The sequence below is a fragment of the Ceratotherium simum genome, chromosome 5 (assembly GCF_057802395.1).
Source record: "Ceratotherium simum simum isolate JZ-2026a chromosome 5, ASM5780239v1, whole genome shotgun sequence".
Taxonomy (NCBI): domain Eukaryota; kingdom Metazoa; phylum Chordata; class Mammalia; order Perissodactyla; family Rhinocerotidae; genus Ceratotherium; species Ceratotherium simum.
In genome coordinates, this window is record NC_141904.1 from 14,601,589 (window position 1) to 14,618,372 (window position 16,784).

At 37.5% G+C, this 16,784-nt stretch overlaps 1 protein-coding gene across 5 annotated transcripts in view; it reads left to right on the forward strand.

The window, feature by feature from the left end:
- Positions 1-16,784, forward strand: part of PIK3CB (phosphatidylinositol-4,5-bisphosphate 3-kinase catalytic subunit beta) — a 177,988-nt gene that overhangs the window by 103,182 nt on the left and 58,022 nt on the right. For all 5 annotated transcript variants that reach the window (XM_087430477.1, XM_087430478.1, XM_087430479.1 and 2 more), the window contains 2 exons: positions 11,352-11,603; positions 13,548-13,644. In XM_087430477.1, coding sequence (XP_087286603.1) covers positions 11,352-11,603; positions 13,548-13,644 — 349 coding nt within the window. The remainder of the gene's footprint in view (positions 1-11,351; positions 11,604-13,547; positions 13,645-16,784) is intronic.

The window sequence follows — 16,784 nt, forward strand, 5'->3', positions numbered from 1 at the left end:
TTTTCAGGTGTGCGTCTTAATATTCAGCAGAAGCCTGAACTCAGTGCTGCCCCAAATCTAGAAGGTGGCATTAATGTAGTCAGAGAGAGCTCAAGAAGCTGTCTAGTTTTTGCTTTAGTGGGAAAGGGGTCTTCTCCCTCTCAGAGAGAGTGAGCATCTCCCCCTCCCCCCCTTTTTTCTTTCTTTTTTGTTTCAGTTCTTTTCTCTGTTCTCATTCTCCCCAGTCTCTAAGAACTGTGGCAAGAACAAGGAGGACACACCCAAAATGCAGAGAGTTGAACCTTCTTCTCTGATTAAGGGTGTTGTAGTTCCAGGAGAATGGGGTGAATCCTCATTGGTCTCCCACCCCCACCCCCTTTTGTGTTTCTGTTGTTTGGCATAGTTGCAGGAAATGCAGGTGAATAAAGCCTTAGCTTTCTGGCTGTGACTGGAGAGCCCCAGGCAACCAAGAATACTTGGATGATTGCAGAGTGGAAAGAGCTCAGGAAAGCAACCCCTTAAAGTTGTTTATGCTTATAGGTTTATCCCTGAGATGTACATATGTGGATCTCAGTCTTAACTGCCGACATACTTTGAGAACTGAACTGTGGCATAAATTACCACCCAGGTCTCAGGCTGGTCAGTGTATGCTGCACACATGGGATAGATCCAAATAGCCCTGCAAAGGATTTGAATACTAAACTGGTATTGGAACCACAGCTGACAAGAAGGCTTGTTGGAACTTGCAGCCTGAACCTAACGATTGTCTCCTAAAAGGAACATATCAACATTCTCTCTAGGATATAAACAAAACCCAGAGTTTTATAACATAATGGTCCAAATGTCTAGGATGCAATTCAAAATTAATTGGCATATAAAGGACTAGGAAAATCACAAGTCATATGTAACGATGTATGTAATGGTAATTAACAGAGGCCAATGCTGAGATGACATAGATGTTGAAATTATCTCACAAAGATATTAAAGCAGTTATTTGAAAAATGCTCCAAAAACTAAGGGCAGGGCCAATCCCGTGGCTTAGCGGTTAAGTGCGCACGCTCCGCTGCTGGCGGCCCGGGTTTGGATCCCGGGCGCGCACCGACGCACCGCTTCTCCAGCCATGCTGAGGCCACATCCCACATACAGCAACTAGAAGGATGTGCAGCTATGACATTCGACTATCTACTGGGGCTTTGAGGGAAAAAATAAATAAATAAACAAAATTATACAAAAACTAAAGGCAAACACAATTGAAAGGAATGGAAAAATAGAAAGTCTCAGGCAAGAAATAGAAAATATATGGAGGAACCAAATAGAAAACTTAAAACTGAAGAATAACTATAATTAAAAAACTCACTGAACAGGGGCCGGCCCCGTGGTTGAGTGGTTAAGGTTTGGCACACTCTGCTTCGGTGGCCCAGGTTCACACGTTCAGATCCTGGGCACGGACCTACGCCACATGTCAGCTGTGGCAGTGTCCTACATACAAAGTAGAGGAAGATTGGCATGGATGTTAGCTCAGAGCTAATCTTCCTCAAGCAAAAAAAAAAAAAGAGGAAGATTGGCAACAGATGTTAAGGGCAAATCTTCCTCAGGAAAAACAAACAAAAGAAACAACTCGCTGAACAGACTCAGTAGGTGAATGATGAGGAGAACGGAACAAGTCAGTGAACTTGAAGATTAATCAATAAAAAATTTCCAGTTTGAACAATAGAGAGAAAAATGGGGGAGAAAAAACTCTACAGAGCCTCAGATACTTGTGCAGCAGTATCAGGTCTAACATTTGTGTAATCTGAGTTCCAGGAAGAAAAGAGAAAGATTGCAGTTCATAAAAACTGTTTAAGGAAATTATCACTGGAAGCCTTCCAAAGTAGGCGAAAGACATAGTATAACAGATTCAAGAAGCTCAGTGAACTCCAAAGAGGATAAACTCAGAGAATTCCAATCCTAGATACGTCCTATAATGCACTTATTAGTCATAAATAATGACACCTCATAGTCTAGTTACGTGTGTCAGCACTCCTAACCTGTTAAAATATATATAACTGGAGGAAAGAAAGAAACTGTATCTTGATCTTTTTATTTCAGTGCCTGGAACACTAACTAAATATTTGTGCAATGAATTAATACATTTTAACATAACGATCTGTAACATTTTTGTGTCCTTAGTTAAAGGTAGCACACGATTCCTCCCATAAGCCAGGACATATCTGCCTCTTTACAAAGTGATACTTCACGAAACCATGGAAATTTCAGCCTATTCATGCTACTGATCTTTTTTTATGTTTATCTAAAAGCACAATATAGTGGATTTTGGCAATATTGTTGAACAAGAAGGAAATTAGATGTTGAAGTTGAGAAAAAGTTTGATATCTTGCCTAACACAAAACGTTTTTAATGGTGAGTTCAGAAATGCAGTCTGTGTGTAGGCTTGGCACATACGTGCTGTAGTACAATGGCAAGTCCTTTGCATGATAAAGCCTGCCTTTTCTTGTTCTCCAGGTGTTCTGGGGCTTGTCAAAAAGTGTCTCTTTGGAAGGTGGACAATAAAACACGTGAATGTATTAAGCATGATGGTGCTTTAAAATTCTTCACTTTTCAGAGCCTGAAGATGATACAGACCAAGCATCAGGAATTGGGACAATTTTTACAAAATTTCATGTGGTATCAGTTTAGAGAATGGTTTTTCTTACTGCTGTTTCTGAAAATAAAAACTTTTTAATGTCTGCTACCACGGGAGATTATAAATTCAGAAAACACAATTTTTATTCATTTTACTTTAAATGTAGATCATTTTTTCTACTCATTTGTTTTTAACCATATATCAACTTTAATCATTTTAGTGAATTACCAAGAGATTTCTCAAGCAGACGTAATCTTAATGACTTGGTCTTAAATCACACTTTGACTTTTAGACAATGAGTGATATTTAAACAATTTTCTTCACAGTGTGCAAAGTCTCTTTTTTTGTTTATTGTTACCAGGCCCAAATTAGACTCATTCTTTATTGTTATTCTTTTCAGATCACACCCTTTGCTGTTGCTATTTACAGCTGGTATAGGATTTTTCTATCCATTATACTTGAGTTTTTTGAGCTTTATAGCCAGCTGATTGATAATTTTACATCGTTCCCTGTATCTCGATTTTGCCAGAAGTTGGTTGATGGAATTATAACTAGCATTTTTTTGTTTTGATTTTTTAAAACATTAACTAACATTTCATGAATACTTATTATGTAGTGGGCTCTTGTTTGTTTTTATTTTTCAAAAATTGTCAAAAACTACGAGATGCTAACATTTTAAGGCCAGCAATTCATTCTAAGTAGCTTGTCTTTATCACAGAAACATTGAAAAATGTTCATTTTTAAACTTGTAATTTTTCTGAATAAACTGTTTATATTTCACATGCAAAAGGTGATAAATTTGTAAGTCTTTAAGACTTGAGAATAAGAATTGAATATCATTTTGTCCTGAAATTCCTATCTGCTGTCCTATCTTACAAAAGATGCAAAATATGTTTTATGTATGTTTTGTTTTATTTATGGTTTTTCTAATCTAATTTCAGAAATGATTTGAGGTAACCGCTTGCTTGTACTCTCTCTCTTTCTCTTTCTCATACACACGCACACAGTCTCTTTCTCTCTCATATACAGTCATGCACCTCATTATGACGTTCTGGTCAACAACGGACTGCGTATATGACAGTGGTCCCATAAAATTAGTACCATATAGCCTGAGTGTGTAGTAGGCTACACCATCTAGGTTTGTGTCAGTACTGTAGGGGAGGAAGAAATTTTCCTCCACCCTTCTAGGTTCTTCCGATTGGTCTAAGAGTTAAATTGACAAGAGGCAGATTAACAGGAGAAAAACAAAAGTTCGGTAACATGTATACATGGTAGAAACCCAGGAAAACTGAGTAACTTGCCAAAATGGCCGAAGCCCTCACCTTAAATACCATCCGCAGCTAAAGACAAAAGAAGATGTTGGGGGTGGGGAGAGTCAGGGACTTCAAAGGGAAGGAAGGCAATTCACAGGTGAATTGGAGCAAATGTTTGGAAAACAAGTGTTTGGCCACACAGAAACAGAAGAACACAGAGAGGAGCCCAACAAACAGGCTTTTCTAGGTTCCTCCCTGTCTACCATCTAGTTCATGTTATGCTGAGGTGATAGCTTGCTTCCTGAGAAAGGCTTTTTTTATTTGAATTCTTTTAGTCAGTTAAGGGGGAGGTAACAGGAAAAGCTTTCTGAGTCTTTTGTTCATAAAAATAATCAGCCTAAAATAATCCTCATGTTAAAAAGACACATTTTGGGGTGGCAAATTTTGTTTCCCTTCAGTACATTCTGTGATTTTGCACAATGAGGAAATTACCTAATGATGCCTTTCTCAGAATGTATCCGCATCGTTAAGTGACACATGACTGTACACGCAAAATATGCAAAATTTTCACTTTTTAAAAAATAATTCAAGATATTTAATAGTTTAAAAAGTCAGGAGTAAGATTCACAGTCAGTGTGTATATGATAAGGTCCTGTGTCACTGCTTGATGTGGACTACGGATTTTGCTCTCTGCTTGCAATATAGCTAGTAGTCAAAGCAGAGAAAACATGATCACATATAATATTCAGAATCTCCTAAAAACAAACTAGTTATTCATATGTTTGTAGCTCATCCTGATAGTGTAAATTGAGAGATGTTTACGAGTTCCTTATGAAGGAGACACAGTGCGTGATAAAGTGGGCACCGACACTTTTATTGGATAGATGTAGAATATAATATTGACAGTCCAATTCAGAAAAAGTTATTCTATGAGAGAACAAAGTAATTCAGTCTAAGTACTATCCTCAACCATGTGATGATTTATCTTTAATTCGATGGTAATATTTGGACTTTCCAAATAAATAAATATATTATGTGTCTTTCAGGTAATTCTGTATGCATATTTTTACTTGAAACTGGGTTTTGGGTAAGGATTAGGTGGCAGAGACTTTGTTGTGACCATTTAAGATCAGATATATGTATGAGATCAAAGCCTATATTCTTTGATCATCAGGTAAGCCTAGAGTAGAATTAAAGTGGTCTTATGGACATGAAATTCCTCAGTGGGATCATATGTGAATAGCTGACAACCCCTACCCCACCCCAAGCCCCCATACATCTTTACATGGAGATTTGTGGAGTGTCAGGTGCCTATGAAATAACCTGCATTTTGGGGGAATAAAAATACTCTTCAATCCCACTGCTTCATCCCAACACATACTCCATCCTCAATCTGCCCTGCCTACGTGACTTCACAATTTAGTGACAGTGATCTATCTCTAGTTTGTAAGTATTGCATTCTGATTTTTATATTAGGTACATAATTTGATCTTCCTCATTACTTGCTTTGCTTATCTTATAAATAATAGTGGACTAGTATTGTTACTGAGCAAGAGGGCCTGCTACCCAGTGCACATAAAAAGCTAATACTATGGCAGTGGCTTTGGAGAAAAGAAAAAGCTTTATTGCAAGGTTGACTGGGAGACAGGAGGCAAGGCTCTCAAATCCCTCTCCCCAATCCAGGGTTTGGGGCAAAATTTAAGAGGTTAAGGGGAACAGGCTGGTATGTGGAAGCACTAGCGGGGCAGGTTTTGATTGAGGGCTTTAAACATTTATGGTAAGCTGTGGAAACAGGCTGTAACACTGGATCTTCCTAGACAATGGACCCTGCACTTCTGCAGAGAATCTGACTTGCAAGTTCTGGTCGTGTCCCAGTCCTTTGGATCTGTGGGGGGATAATCTTTGGTTCCGGGTGTTATTCAGGTCAAAATTTTCATACATGTTTAACGTTTCGTACCGTATTTAACATCCTCAACTCATTCTCTTCCTCTTTTGACTGCCTTTCGTCTTATATTTGGTAAAGCAGCTAGAGTTACCCCTCTCCCTTACCCACAGTGTCTAATCAACTGATCACATACTGTTTATCCTACCTCATTAATATCCTTTGTTTTTCCTTCCTTCCTCTTTGTCTTCCTGACCTTTCATAATTCAAGCTTTTACTACCTTTCCTTGAATTACAGCAAGAGCCTCCCTATTGCTTTCCTTACCTCTATTTTCGCATGTTACTATATACCCAAGCATTTCTAAAGACAAGGTGGTCTTTTAACTGTTTAAGTTATATTCCTGCATAGTAGTCTTAAGGGGCACTGACTTTGCTGCTAGCCTCTCCAACCCAAGCGCCTACCGTGGCCGTCATGTGCCTCTAGCTGCACCAGACTGTTTTTGGTTCTTAAGAAATGCCAGGGGAGTTTGTCTTTGCAAAGGCAAGTAGGTACTTCCTTTTCCTTCTCTGCTTGTTGAACTACTTTTTTTTTTTTTTGTGAGGAAGATTGGCCCTGAGCTAACATCTGTTGCCAAACTTACTCTTTTTGCTTGAGGAAGAGTGTCGCTGAGCTAATATCTGTGCCAATCTTCCTCTATTTTGTATATGGGGTGCTGCCACAGCATGGCTTAATGAGCGGTGTGTAGGTCTAGGTCTACGCCCAGAGCCGAACTTGCGAACCCCAGGTTGCCAAAGTGGAGCATGTGAACTTAACCACTATGCCACTGGGCCGGCCCTGAACTACTTTTTTTTAAAAAAATTATTTTATTGAGGTCATATTGGCTTATAACATTGTGTAAATTTCAGTTGTAAATTATTATATTTCATTTTCTGTGTAGACTGCATTGTGTTTACCACCAATAGTCTAGTTTTTATCCATCACCATAACATATGTGCCCCTTTACCCCTGTCACCCTCCCCCCACCTCCTTCCCCTCTGGTAACCACTCATCTGTTCTCCTTATCTCTGTGTATGTTTGTTTTTTTATCTTCCAAATGTTAGTGAAATCATATGTTATTTGTCTTTCTCTGACTTATTTTGCTTGGCATGATACCCTTAAGGTCCATCTATGAAGTGGCAAATGGCACGATTTTGTCTTTTTTATGGCTGAGTAGTATTCCATGGGTGTGTGTGTGTGTGTGTGTGTGTGTGTGTGTATTCACTGTTTTTTCATAACTTTTATTTATTTATTTTTTTCCCCAAAGCCCCAGTAGATAGTTGTATGTCATAGCTGCACATCCTTCTAGTTGCTGTATGTGGGATGCGGCCTCAGCACGGCCGGAGAAGCGGTGCGTCTGTGCGCACCCGGGATCCAAACCCGGGCCGCCAGCAGCGGAGCACGCGCACTTAACCGCTAAGCCACGGGGCCGGCCCTGTATTCACTGTTTTTCATAGTGGCTGTACCAGTTTGCATTCCCACCAGTCTCACCAACAATTGTTATTTCTTGGCATTCAAGTCTTTAATCCATTTTGAGTTAATTTTTGTGAATGCTGTTGCTGCTGATGGCCTGGGTTCTTGTATGCAGCCCCTGTTGCTGGTAGAGCCAGTGTTGGATGTGCCACCACTGGGGGCTGGATCACAGGTTCGGCTGTGATTTCTGAAGCCTCAGATTATAGGTACCACCTGCCACTGCTGGGGTAGGGGCAGGGGCTAAGCCACAAGTGTGGTTGCTGGCCCTGCAGCCTCTGGTCATGGGTGTGTGCGGGTATGCTTTTTGAGACGTCAGGTCAGGGCACCCTGCTCCTGCTCGGGGATATCCAAGTCTTGGTTGCTGTCCCCATGGCTGGAAAGACCAGCACCACTGCCAGGGGAGTAGGAGGGGGCTGGGTCGTTGGCACTGCTCTGTGTCATGAAGCCTCAGGACATATGCGCACCTGCCTACCACTGAGGGGGCGCAGGGGCCAAGGCAAAATAGTGCCTGTTTGCCCTTGTAGCCTGTGGTCGCTGGCATATGTGCTAGTATGAGGATCCCTGTTTTGGATCGCCACTTCCGGAGGAGGGGGAGGGGGCTGCTCCCATAGTTCCACTGCCTCCCGGAGGTCCAGTCCACCCACCTTCAGAAGTATAGATGTGTGGATCCCTCAGGCATTCTGCTGTGCTGTGCAGGAAGTCCTTTGTTGGTCACTGGATGTCTGACTGGTTGTAACTTAGAGGAGAGAGACAAAGGGAACAACTCACTCTGCCATGATGCTAACGTCGCTATCCTATTGAACTCCTTTTAAGATAAGATTTAGTACAACAGTGGTGGAATCTTTCCTAACCTCCTGATAAATTAAAACTCCCATCCATGGTGTGTTCTTAACTGATGTTCAGTCTTCCTGAGATATATTAGGAAGGAAAAGAAGACTTAGCAATCTGGGTTTTGTGCTCTTTCTTCCTACTTTCTGTTTAATTTTACTAAGGCTAAATGCCATTTATTGAGCATTTCCTGATGAGGCCATTTCTTAATTGCTTAGAAAATAATGCTTTTGTGGTGTTTATAGGCAACTAAAATTTTATTTAGAGAAAAAAAGAATTATGAAAATGAGAAATTGTATATCACTATGCTTTCTCTTATTGTATTCTATCTTGGCTGTTATAAATACTAGGATTGTCGTTTTCTCATAGTTTAGATGCTTTGAGTATAGCATAAAGGTAGATACAAAGATTTCCTAAAAGTGCTTTTATGTAAATCCGTCTTTGTAATTATGCTTATCGTATTCTCTACAAACTAAAAATGAAAGTTTCCAGACGTTTTGCCTGATTTCTGCGAACATGGAAATATCATTTAAAGTAGTTTAGAGACATGGACTTAAACAAAGGTTGCCTAAGGCTATGGCTACTCAAGCTTAAAACTGTTTAAAGATGGGGAGTAAAACCTAAATGATTGTTTTTAAAAAGTAATACCAAAAAGTCCATTTCTATTTCATTCTTACTTTCATTAGTTTGAATGAGTTTTGGGTTGATTGTGGGCATTTGATGTTATGTGTGTGTATAAGATGTTAAATTTAGATCATCCAGCTATTTTATGTGATAATTTTCTAGAATATTGTTAAATATTTTAAAGAAAACATTATAAAATTAAATCCAAGGGGCCGGCCCCGTGGCTTAGCGGTTAAGTGCGTGCGCTCCGCTGCCGGCGGCCTGGGTTCGGATCCCGGGCGCGCACCGAGGCACCACTCCTCCAGCCATGCTGAGGCCGCGTCCCACATACAGCAACTAGAAGGATGTGCAGCTATGACAGACAACTATGTACTGGGGCTTTGGGGGAAAAATAAATAAATAAAATCTTTAAAAAAAAAAAAAAATTAAATCCAAGATCACTTAAGAGAACAACAAATTACCAATATTCTTGCTATCCTACTATAAACTACTTTTATTCATGTTCTTTTCTTCACATGGTCAAAATGTGAATATGCTTTTAATGAGTATGTATAGTATTTTGTTATTTCATGTTTTATTTACTTCATAAGTAGTTTCCCCTTTTATACAGTGTAGGCTTCATGATAGATTGAAAGTAAGAGACAGAGTATCTAAGTAGATGCTGGTACCATTCTCATTATGGTAGAGAAAGTAGACGATTATGGTTAGTTTCTAAGGAAGAGTTTTGTTTGAGTTTGATACGGGAGAGACTTGCATGGGTTTATAGCCTGCTGGGGAGGGAGATTTTTTTCCAATGCAGAGGAGCAAAGGAGCAAGGTCTAAGTACTTGGGAAGTTGGAGCAAGGTGGAACCAGGAACCTCTGAGTAAAAGAAATACCCCTTTTCCTGTGAAGTTGAAGGGAATCAGCTGTGTGTTCACATAAAAATTCCTGGTGGCCTGAGAGTTTACTGGAAGTATTTTTGGTAATCCTTTGTAATCCCTATTACTTTAATCTTCACTGTGTTATAATAATCCATCTGTTTTTGGAATAAATAATCAATTATCTTCTTTTAGCTTAAAATTTTTTAGAGGAAAATTTCAAACATACACAAAAATAGAGAGATAGTATAATCAACTTCCATGAACCCATTACCTAGCTTCAATAGTTATTCTGATAGCTTTTTAATAATTTTTCTTTTTATTAGCTTTTTAATGATTTTAAAATATTTAACCCTTTAATCCATCTATGTTTATTTTACAGGAGTTAGATTACTGAATACTGTTTATTAAAGTAAGCCATCTGCCCTGTTATATTGTGAAGTGTGTAGTCTACTAACCTATAGTTTTTTTTATGCCAGTGTAACATCATTTTAATTATTTTAATAGGCTTTAAACTCATATAATTGTATTATAAATATTTATAATAATTTTAAATATTGATGGTATTATCAATATTTAAATTTTATCAATATTTAAAATTTTGTATTACTATTTAATATGTTTTAATATCTACAGATAAAGTAGAGATTCTTGCGTTGTAGCTTCATTTTCAAAATTAGGATAGTAACTCTTTTAATAAGGCAAAATTTTTATTGGTAAGCTTTTTATTAGTTAAAGAAAGACAAACCCAAATAGTTCTGCATATGTATTCATTTGTTCAGTAAATATTTGAGTACTACTGTGTGCTCTAATTCTACTTCAAGTTCTAATTCTAATTCTAGAAATCTAATTCTAATTTAGATGTGACTAATGTCACATCTAAATAAATCAATATAAAAATGTTTGACCTTAAAGTATTTCATTGAGTTAGTCTCTGTGTTTTAGTACTTTTTTTTTTCTTTTTTGCTGAGGAAGATTTGCCCTGAGCTGACATCTGTTGCCAGTCTTCCTCTATTTTTTGTATGTGGGTTGCTGCCACAGCAAGGCCACTGACAAGTGGTGTAGGTCTGCTCCTGGGAACTGAACCCAGGCTGCCAAAGTGGAGCAAGCCAAACTTGACCACTGGGCCACGGGGCCATACACTGGGTTTTAGTATTATTTTTAGTTCTAGTTTTACTGCTCACTTTTAAATTGGAGATAATTAGGTCATATCTTTTAAAAAAACTATATGAATGACTGAGTAAAATTTTCTGCAACATTTTACGTATATCCTGCATCACTCTGGTCCTGAGTCTTTAGGAAAAAATAAAAGACAGTGATGTGTAGGATAATCATAAATATGGATAGAATATCTTTAGTTGGTTCTAGGCTTATAATGACAAATTCGTAAATTATTTAGAAGTAGAGAGAGACTTTGGAGACATTTTATCCATATCTTCCTTCTCAACTATACAGAAGAGTAAAACAAGGCCCCAAGTAAATGAAGTCAGTGGAAGTAAGCATATGATAGTAGTCTTTATACTTATGGATTGTTTTCTTTAGACCCATTTATGCCATTGAGACCCTGGCATTGTTTAGCTGGCCTACCTAGTAAGTGAAAAATAGGTTAAACTAACAGTTTAAAATGTGAATGATATACTGATTAATTATGATGTTATGGTTCTGTGGGTAAACAGGCTTTCTTAGAGTTGGTGTGCTTTTCCTAGTATATGTTTCTTCATTCTCCAAAATAGAGGTGTTTCAGTGGTGCAATATTCATGATTCTGTATTTGTTTTTGTCTCCCTCATTACAGGTTCACGTCAGAGCTGGCCTTTTTCATGGTACTGAACTCCTGTGTAAAACCATCGTAAGCTCAGAGATATCAGGGAAAAATGATCACATTTGGAATGAACCGCTGGAATTTGATATTAATACTTGTGACCTGCCACGAATGGCTCGATTATGTTTTGCTGTTTATGCAGTTTTGGATAAAGTGAAAACAAAGAAATCAACAAAAACTATTAATCCCTCTAAATATCAGACCATCAGGAAATCTGGGAAAGTGGTAATTATATACTTCTGAAAATATTTTTATACTGGAATAATAATAATGTAATGGAATAATTTTAAGACCCTTTGAAATAATTGAATAATAGAAGTAAAATTATATCATATAACTTTGGTCCCTAAGAACTGATTTCAAAAAGACAATAAAACTCCATTGTTATGTCCTGTTCATTCGTTTCTCTTTTGGCAAATTTATTTTAGTAAATATCATACTATAAGTGTTCTATTATAAATCGAATACTTTTTAGAAGATATAGATAAAAAAGAATGAGGAGATTTACAAAATGACAGGTCGACTGTCCCTTAACTAAAATTCCAGGTGCCAGATATGTTTGAAAATTCAGAATTTTGTGCCTTTTAGAAAGATCGTCGATTGTACTTGACTCAACACACCTTGTAGGGTCTCGAACGCAAATCTGTAATCAACCACATCAATATCTAGCAGTGAAATATATGGAAATTGAAACTAAGTGAGACAAATGAAGACTGACAAACAGCTTCATGTTACTTCTAGCCATGTTTTACTGTCAAATGAGTTATGAACAAACCTCTAGTTGTCAGAGTTTCTTGGATTTTGAAATTGTGGTAAAGGACAGTGGACCTTTTCTCATAGTCTCACCTTCCTTTTCATATTTTTTGGTCTAGTCTTTTTCATTTTCTTCTTACTTTATGAAAAGCTTATTTTTTTAAGGGATGGGGACATGAGTTTTATACATTTTTAAAAAACTGGTTACTATATTTATCTATGTGAATTTGTATCCTTTTATTCTTAAAGTGAGAATGTAAGCATTTCCTCTGGTTATTATCATATTTAAAAAAAAATAAATTTAGAGGCTTGCCTGATGGTGTAGTGGTTAAGTTTGCACGCTGTGCTTCAGCAGCCCCAGGCTTTGGAGGTTCAGAACCCCGGGCACAGACTGACACACCACTCATCAAGCCATGCTGTGGCAGCATCCCACATACAAAATAGAGGAAGATTGGCACAGATGTTAGCTCAGTGACTATCTTCCTTAAGCAAAAAGAGGAAGATTGGCAATAGATGTTAGCTCAGTGCCAGTCTTCCTCATTAAAAAATAAATAAATAAATAAATTTGAAGATCTAAAAAATCACAGAAGAGTTAGTTCCTTAGTGTCTTCTTGTCACTGATACAGAATTTTACTCAAATCATTTGAGTATTTATATTGTGTTTTTTGTGTGTATGTTGTTTTTTTTTTTGTGGTGAGGAAGATTAGCCCTGAGCTAACCTCCATTGCCAATCCTCTTCTTTTTCCTGAGGAAGATTGGCCCTGAGCTAACATCTGTGCACATCTTCCTCTATTTTATATGTGGGACGGCTGCCACGGCATGGCTCAATGAGCAGTGTGTAGGTCTGTACCCGGGATCCGAACCCGCGAACCCTGGGCTGCTGAAACAGAGCGTGCACACTTAACCACTACACTACTGGGCTGGCCCCTTATAAGGTTTTTTGATAGACTGTGACCAAGTTAATTAGTCTCAGTGTCTACATAAAAGTCCTATCACCTTGGTGCTTCCTTTTTAGAAATATAAATAAATTCTGTAATACGCAGAAACATTGCCTTCTCCTTCGTTAAGATTTATATATGCTGAAACCTCTTAAAACATATAACCTGAAATTATATCACACATATTGTCTTGAATCATTAAAAATTCTTCATCATTTTCAATGGCTATACAGTAACTTCCGTTTTTGGATATACTGTTTTATTTTGAGACATTAATTGGCTTTTGGGGTTTTCTTGAATCATTATAAAATGTTGAACATTTCCCTGTGTATATCTTTTTATTTTCAATGGTTTTTTTGGAAATCATCTAAAACTGTAGGAATTTCTAGAACTAACATTATTGAACACAAGGCATGTACATGTTCACACTTGAAAGTTCATTCTTAGCATATTTATGCAATGATATCTTTTTCAACAGCATTATCCAGTAGCGTGGGTAAATACGATGGTTTTTGACTTTAAAGGACAATTGAGATCTGGAGATGTAATGTTGCACAGCTGGTCTTCGTTTCCTGGTAAGATTTACATCTGAATCCTTAGTGTTAAAGAGTAACTTGTGTCGTGTGGAGTAGCTTATGTTTCTTTATGACTCACAATTTTTTCTGTTTAATAAAGAAACCGTAGTTTTGTATCTTTACTGTTTATTCTAAAACAGATTTCCATGGATTACTTTAATATATTCAAAAGTGATTTGTATTTGAATATATTTGTTATTTCAATGCACATGTTCTCCCTTGAAACATTTTATTTTTATAGGTTTTTGAGAAATTCTCCTAAGGAACAATGTCTTCTTTGTAACAGCCTCTCTTGCTCCTAATTGTACTAAATTTCTACACTGATAGAATGAACATTCACTACTGTGGGAGGAATAGTCAAAACACTTATTCTTTAGTTGGCTTTACCCTCAAATTTGAGCTAAGAGGAGCACCTTCCACATGCCTATATTTCTCACATACTAATCAGAGTACCCTATGAGGTAGATGGTTTTATCTGCATTTTACAGATGAGGAAAGTGAAGCTCAGAGATAATTCAAGTCAGTTAGTCAATGTTATATCATTGGTTCAAACCTAAGATTTGTACGAAAGACTGCTTGACTCTTTCCATTATTCTATACTACTTTCCCAAATGTTGGAACTTTTTAGTGTAAACTTTGCATTATAATAGTGGTTTTTTTCACACATCTATGGACAGCTAATTTTCCACAGGGAAGCCAAGAATATACCATGGAGAAAGGAAAGTCTCTTCAATAAATGGTGTTGGGAAAACTGGACAGCCACAAGCAAAAGAATGAAAGTAGACCATTATCTTACACCATACACAAAAACTAACTCCAAATGGATTAAAGACTTGAATGTAAGAGCTGAAGCCCTAAAACTTGTAGAAGAAAACATAGGCGGTACGCTCTTCGACATCATTCTTAGGAACATATTTTCAAGTAATGTGTCTGACTGGGCAAGAGAAATAATAGAAAAAATAAACAAATGGGACTACATGAAACTGAAAAGCTTTTGCACAGCACAGGCAACCATCAACAAAACGAAGAGACAACCTGACAATTGGGAGAAGATATTTGCAAACCACATTATCTGATAAGGAGTTAATATCCAAAATATATAAAGAACTCATGCATCTCAATAACAAGAAAACTAACAACCCAATTAATAAATGGGCAAAGATCTGAACAGACATTTCTCCAAAGAAGATCTACAGATGGCCAACAGGCACATGAAAAGATGTTCAACATCCTTAACTATCAGGGAAATGCAAATCAATACTACAATGAGATATCACCTCATGCCCGTCAGAATGGCTATAATTAACAAGACAAGAAACAACATGTGTTGGAGAGCATGTGGAGAGAAGGGAACTCATACACTGCTGGTGGGAGTGCAAACTGGTGCAGCCACTATGGAAAACAGTATGGAGATTCCTCAAAAAAATTAGGAATAGAACTACCATGTGACCCAGCTATTCCACTGCTGGGTATTTATCCAAAGAACATGAAAACACCAATGCCTAAAGATACACGCACCCCTCTGTTCATTGTGGCATTATTCACAATAGCCAAGACTTGGAAGCAACCTAGGTGCCCATCAGGGGACGAATGGATAAAGAAGATGTGGTGTATATACACGATGGAATACTACTCAGCCATAAGAAATGATGAAGTCCAGCCATTTGTGACAACGCGGATGGACCTTGAGGGTATTATGCTAGGTGAAATAAGTCAGAGGGAGAAAGTCAAATACTATATGATCTCACCCTTAAGTAGAAGATAAAAACAACAACAAACAATCACATAGAGACAGAAATTGGATGGTGGTTACCAGTGGGGAAAAAGGAGGGAGGAGGGCAAAAAGGATGATTAGGCACATATGTGTGTTGATGGATTGTAATTAGTCTTTGGGTGGTGAACTTGATGTAGTCTACACAGAAATCGAAACACAATGATGTACACCTGAAATTTATATAATGTCATAAACCAGTGTTACTGCAATTAAAAAAAGTGGTTTTCTTTTTTTCTTCTTAATAGCTGGTTAATTAGTAAAATTGTTTACTTACTTTCATTTTTAAATTATTTTGTGGATGACAAGCATTTGAAAATATTCATCTATTAATAGTTGCTACATGAGTAATTATTTTTGGATAGTCAGTTATCCATGGACATATTATAAACTCCTCACATTCTAATATTTTATGTGTGTGTGTATTGTCTTATTCCTACCCTTTCCTGCATATACCTCCAATAATTTTCACTAATCATATTATTCTCCAAATATGGGAAAGCAGTGTGCATTTACATTTCTTAAGAGGAAGTGTAGTTTCACAGAGTAAAAATTACACATTTTACCAGTATACTTTTATGAAAATCTTAGTTAGACTCAACACATGTTCTACAAAATCATGAAGCAACTTGATTGGTATTTTTAGAAAAATTTTTGGTGGTATAACTTGGCATGCCTTGAGCCTCACTTTATTTCTAACAAAAGGTAGGATGAAAAATAATAAATGAACATATTTGCCCTGCATGTATCAACTCTAGAATTATCACATTTATCCCAGTAGGAGCAAGCCAGAAACAAAGGAACTACAAATAATCTATAATCTAGAGTTCCTAAATTATCATTAAAATGTATATAATCACATTTATTGGTTGCTTTTGTCGCTTTCCAGAATTCTCCTTGTGTACACTAGGAAATACAAATGTAGATTTCTGTTTTCCTTCCTATTCTTCCACCAAATAGCATATTCTATGCAGTGTTCTGGTCTTTGCACTCTTTTTCATTTTCGGTGAGGAAGATTAGCCCTGAGCTAACATTTGTTGCCAATCCTCCTCTCTTTTGCTGAGGAAGATTGGCCCTGGGCTAACATCCATACCCATCTTCCTCTACTTTATATATGTAGGATGCCTGCCACAGTGTGGTTTGATAAGTGGTGCATAGGTCCGCTCCAATGATCTGAACCTGCGAACCCTGGGCCGCTGAAATGGAGCGTCTGAACTTAACCACTACACCACTGGGCCGGCCCCTGCTCTTTGCACTTTTAACCTTGTCTATCTACGTAGAGTGTTGCTGCTGTTTCTTAAAGCAGAGTTATCTTTTGATGGTATAAACCGTGTTATAATGAATAACCTTGCTTATGTGCGGTTATATG